Here is a 5,691-nt window from a genome sequence, read left to right on the forward strand (position 1 = left end):
CTACTTGAATTTGTCATAATAAACATGTATTTTATAATGAAAAATTATTTTTCTAGCAGGTAATTCTCTAACAGTTCATAGAGCATTTTATAAGTCTTTATAGCACGTTAAAGATGAAAACATTCTTTGAATTCAAGATAAGTATCTCAGTATCTAGATCAAACTGAGCTGAGTACTAGAAGACAAACTGAGTGTATTATTCAGCAGTTGCGGTTGGGAGCGTGAACAGATAATTTAATGAATTGCCGGACTGTCATGATAGAGTTACTACCTTTTAGAATTTCCTGCATGCTTATCAAGGTGCACGGAAGAGAAGTATCTCTGGGGACTCAGTTTCTCTGAAATCAGGATAAGCGGCCATCCTCTGCAGCAGCAGTGTAGAGAACATTTTCATGCATGGTCTGCCATCGGGGTGGTTCAAATGGACAAGGTCTGGTAGGGTGCCTGTCAGTGATGCTAATGTACTAGAAGACTGCCTGCCTTGGCCTCCTTTCCTTTTCTAAGTACTCACTACTTTTTATTTCTATTTAATTAAGGTCACATTTATCAACAACTCATGTTAAGCTATATGGATACGTTTTTCTTCACAGGCTCAGGCAAACACTTGTCCTTTTTAAAGTTTACTATGCTAAAAATATATAGGATATATTTGAACAGAGGATCTCTAGAATATTCCTTTGGATGATCCCACTGTGATAAATGCTACAGTGAATGACTAGCAATGCAGGAAAAGTCAAAGGAGGAAATAAAAATTCTCAAAATAATTCCTTTGATCTAAGAAGTAGCTCATAGAGAATATGTATGTGTATGGGTGGGTGGAGATAACACACATATTATGGACCAGTCGCGCTTCCTGTCCTAAGTATTACACTAATCTGGTTCATTGGTTCACAAAAGACTTGTCTTACTCAAGGACCAAGTATCTGATTGCTGGTACAGCTCATGGTCGCTTCCAGGCACCTGAAAGTCTGGAAGAATTTCAACTACCTTCCTACGAAGTTGCTGTCGCCTTTCTTCTTTTACTCTTTCCTCTTTCATAAATTTTACAAACTTCTTCCATGTCCGAAATGTGATCCAGAGGATCCTCCTTTAAGAATAAAGAAGGAAAACAGTGAAATGCTGAGAAAAAGTTGGCTTTCCATCTATAGTACATTAAGAACTTTATAAAAATTCTTATGTTAATAAAATGCTGTATAAAAGGTGTGGAAATCACAATTGGGATTATGATAGTGTGAAATGCTGTGAAGAAAATAAAGTAACAAAAGGGAATGAGAGTGACTGACAGGTTATTTTTATTTGTATTTTATTTTATTCTATTTATTTTCTTTGAGGCAAGAGTCTTGCTCTGTCACCCAGGCTAGAGTGCAGTCATGCAATCTCGGCTCACTGCAATGTCTGTCTCCTGGGTTCAAGCGATTCTTGTGCCTCAGCCTCCCAAGTAGCTGGGATTACAGGTGACCGCCACCATGCCTGGCTAATTTTTTTGTATTTTTCTTGGAGATGGGGTTTCGCCATGTTGGCCAGGCTGTCTTGAACTCCTGGCCTCAAGTGATCTGCCTGCCTTGGCCTCCCAAAGTGCTGGGATTACAGGTGTGGGCCACTGTGCCTGGCCAGTTATTTTTATTTTTGATTGAGTGGTCAGGGAAACTGAGGAGGTGACATTCGAGCATAGCACCAAATGGCCTCCAGTAATGCAAGCTACGAGGCACAATCTTGAGTTCATCTGATTACAGCCTACATACTGTGCCCATGCCAGGACCAGTGATGCTGGCAAGGGATCCAGAAACTACAACCCTCAACGCAAAAATGATGGAAAATTGCATGCAGAACATGCCAAAGTTACAGGCATCGAGGCCCCAGGGTGTAGACGTATTTTAAAAGCCTGCTGGTAACCTCACCTCCAACAGCAGCAACAGCAACAAAGAACAAGTCTTGAATATCAGTTGAGGAAAAGTACCCTAACATCAGGTTCTGGAGACGTGGTATGGAACACTGCTTGTTTAAGTGAGTGTCTCCGCTGTCACAAGGAAGCATGCCATGGCCTTTTAGGATTTATTAGTGTCCACCACAACTGAACACTAGGGGCATCAAGGGAAGCCAGGTACTGTCTGCCCCAGGATAGGCTGAAACAGGTGACCAGAGTTTCCATACAGTGGGAAGGTACAGCAGTAGAGAGCAGCACGGAGGACTGCATAGTCTGGTGGTGAGGAGCAGACGTTTTTGAAGATGGTGTCTGAACTGAATTTTTGTCAGGCAAAGAAAAGCTTTCCTAGAGGAGAGCACATCTTGAGTAAAGGCAAAGAAGCAAGAATAGCATGCCGTGGTGTGTGTGTGGAGTTAGTGCTGAAACAAAGTGCAGAGTAGTTAAGCTTATATTTTTACAACTACAGGCAGACATGGGATTTGTTCTGGCCTCTTGACCATCTGAGGAAGTCCCAGAATGCACATCGGTCCTCATTAATTTTATGGCTGTTGGTTAATATTTTTGACAATGTTGATTTTTGTTGGTGGAAGTACTGCTTTAAAAAAAAGCGTGGCTGGGTGCAGTGGGTCACACCTGTAATCCCAGCACTTTGGGAGGCCGAGGCGGGTGGCTCATTTGAGGTCAGGAGTTCAAGACCAGCCTGGCCAACATGGTGAAAGCCCGTCTCTACTACAAATACAAAAATTAGCCTGGCATGGTGGTGGGCGCCTGTAATCTCAGCTACTTGGGAGGCTGAGGCACAAGAATCACCTGAACCTGGGAGGTGGAGGTTGCAGTGAGCCAAGATCAAGCCACAGCATTCCAGCCTGGGTAATAGAGTGAGACTCTGTCTCAAAAAAAAAAAAGCCTCCAAGGAATGGATTTGCTTTTATCCATTCAGTCCACCATTTACAGCTTCCTGTGCTCAGCTGTGGGCACACTCCCAGTCCCTGACCCTGTCTCCCATTCTCAGCCATTCACATCTCTCTCATGGCTACACTCCTGTTTTCTGACTTCTGCATGTTAGCTCCTGCTGTCCTACCCTAACTGAAAAATGTTCTGCCTTTTGGGTGAAATCTTCCTAGATCATCCTTGCCTACATTTCTCTTTCTTTCCCTGAACTCCTAAAACATATTCACGATCACTGGTTTGGCACTTATTTATAGCCTATCTATAGCTATCTTTTTATAATATTTTTATTGATACATAATATACATATTTTGGGGGTATATGTGGTAACTGTATACATTCATATAATGTGTAATGATCAAATCAGGGTATTCGGGATGTCCATCACCTTAAATATTTATCTTTTATTTACCATGGGGACATTCAAGTTACTCTCTTCTGGCTATTTTGAAATGTGCAATAGGTTATTATTAACTATAGTCACCCTACTGATCTATTGAACATTAGGCCTTACTGCTTCTATCTAACTGTATACTGTACCCATTAATCAACCTCTCTTCATCCACCTCCCAAGCTCTACCCTTTCCAGCCTCCGGTAACCACCAATCTATTCTCTATCTTCATGAGATTCACATTTTTAACTCTCCCACATAAGAACATGGGGTATTTGTCTTTCTGTGCTTGACTTATTTCACTTAACACAGTGACCTCCAGTTCTATCTATGTTGCTGCAAATGACAGGATTTCATTCTTTTTCATTACTAATATTCCATTTTGTATATATAGCATATTTTCTTTATGCATTTATCCACTGATGGGCGCTTAGGTTGATTCCATATTTTGGCTACTGTGAACAGTGCCGTAATAATCACAGACATGCAACTATCTCTTGGATATATTGATTTCCTTTCTTTTGGAGATATACCTATTAGTGGAATTGCTGGATCATATGGTAGTTATAATTTCAGTTTTTTCAGGAACCTCCATTCTGTTCTCCATAGTGGCTGTACTAATTTACATTCCCACCAACAGTGTATGAGGGTTTCCCTTTCTTCGTATCCTCATCAGCATGTGTTATTCACTGTCTTTGATAAAAAGCCATTTTACTGTAGGTATAAGATGATATCGCACTGTGGTTTTGATTTGGATTTCTCTGATAATTAGTGATGCTGAGCATCTTATCGTACACTTTTTGGCCAGTTGTATGTCTTTTGAGAAATGTCTATTTAGATCCTTCCCCCACTTTTTTTTTTAAGACAGGGCTTCACTCTGTTGCCCGGGCTGGACTGTAGCAGCGTGATGTTGGCTCCCTTCTACCTTCACCTCCTGGACTCAAGCGATCCTTTACACCTCAGCCTCCCGAGTAGCTGGGACTACAGGTGTGTGTCATTACTCCTGGCTAATTTCTGGTTTTTGTTTTTTTTTTTTTTTGGTAGAGATAGGGTTTTGCCATGTTGCCCAGGCTGGTTTTGAACTCCTTGACTCAAACAATCCACCCACCTTGGCCTCCCAAAGTGTTGGGATTATAGGTGTGAGTCACTATAATGGCCTTGCCCATTTTTAAATTGGATTATTTGGGTTTTTTTGCTATTGAGTTGTTTGAGTTCCTTACATATTCTGGTTATTAATCCCTTGTCAGATGGCATTTTAGTCCATATGTATATGTTGCTATAAAGGAATACCTGAGGCTGGGTAATTTATTTAAAAAAAGAGGTTTGACTTGCAGTTTTGCCGGCTGTACAAGAAGTATGGCACTAGCATCTGTTTCTAGTGAGGACTTCAGGCTGCTTCCACTCATGATGGAAGGGCAGCTATCATGTGCAGAGATCCAATGGCAAGAGAGGAAAGCAAAAAAAAAGGGGGAGGGAGGTGCTAGATTCTTTTTGACAACCAGCTCTTCGGGAACTAATAGAGTGAGAATGCATTCATTTAGAGAGGATGGTGTTAAGCCCTTCATTAAGCAATCCATTTCCAGGACCCAAATACCTCCCATTAGACCCCACTTCCGTCCAACATCAGATTTCAACATGAAGCGTAGGGGACAAACATCCAAACTATACAGACAGTTTGCAAATACTCTCTCCCATTCTGTGGGTTATCTCTTCACTTGGTTGTTTCCTTTGCTGTGGAGAAGCTTTTTAGCTTGATGTAATCCCAGCTGTCTATTTTCGCTCTGGTTGTCTGTGCTTTTGAGGTCTTACGCAAAAAGTCTTTGGCCAGACCAATGGCCTGGAGCATTGTCTCAATGTTTTCTTCTAGTAGTTTCATAGTTTCTGGACTTAGATTTAAATCTATAACCCATTTGGATTTGCTTTTTGTGTATGGTGAGAGAAAAGGGGTCTCATTTCATTCTTCTGCTTATAGTTATATTGTTTTTCCAGCACCACTTACTGAAAGACTGCCCTTTCCCGATTTTATGTTTTTGGCACTTTTGCCAAAGATGAGTTGGTTGTAAATGTGTGGATTCAAATCTGGGTTCTCTGTTCTATTTCATTGGTCTATATGTCTGTTTTTATGCCAGTACCAAGCTGTTTTGGTTACTATAGCTTTGTAATAAATTTTGAAGTCGGGTAGTGTGATGCCTAGAGCTTTGCTCTTTTTGCTCAGTGTTGCTTTGGCTATTCAGGTTCTTCTGTGGTTTCATATAAATATTAGGAATTTTTTTCTATTTCTTTCTTTTTTATTATTATTATTATACTTTAAGTTCTAGGGTACATGTGAATAACGTGCAGGTTACATATGTATACTTGTGCCATGTTGGTGTGCTGCACCCATCAACTCGTCAGCACCCATCAACTCGTCATTTACATCAGGTATAA

The 5,691-nt window shown here is 40.8% G+C and overlaps 1 protein-coding gene across 1 annotated transcript in view; it reads right to left on the reverse strand.

Annotated features, from left to right (window-relative positions):
• Positions 1-6: 6 nt before the first annotated feature.
• KIAA1407 (KIAA1407 ortholog) overlaps positions 7-5,691 on the reverse strand; it is an 88,565-nt gene continuing 82,880 nt past the window's right edge. The window contains exon 17 of the mRNA XM_011966815.1: positions 7-1,087. Coding sequence (XP_011822205.1) covers positions 889-1,087 — 199 coding nt within the window. The 3' untranslated portion in view covers positions 7-888. The remainder of the gene's footprint in view (positions 1,088-5,691) is intronic.

The sequence above is a fragment of the Mandrillus leucophaeus genome, unplaced genomic scaffold (assembly GCF_000951045.1).
Source record: "Mandrillus leucophaeus isolate KB7577 unplaced genomic scaffold, Mleu.le_1.0 Scaffold775, whole genome shotgun sequence".
Taxonomy (NCBI): domain Eukaryota; kingdom Metazoa; phylum Chordata; class Mammalia; order Primates; family Cercopithecidae; genus Mandrillus; species Mandrillus leucophaeus.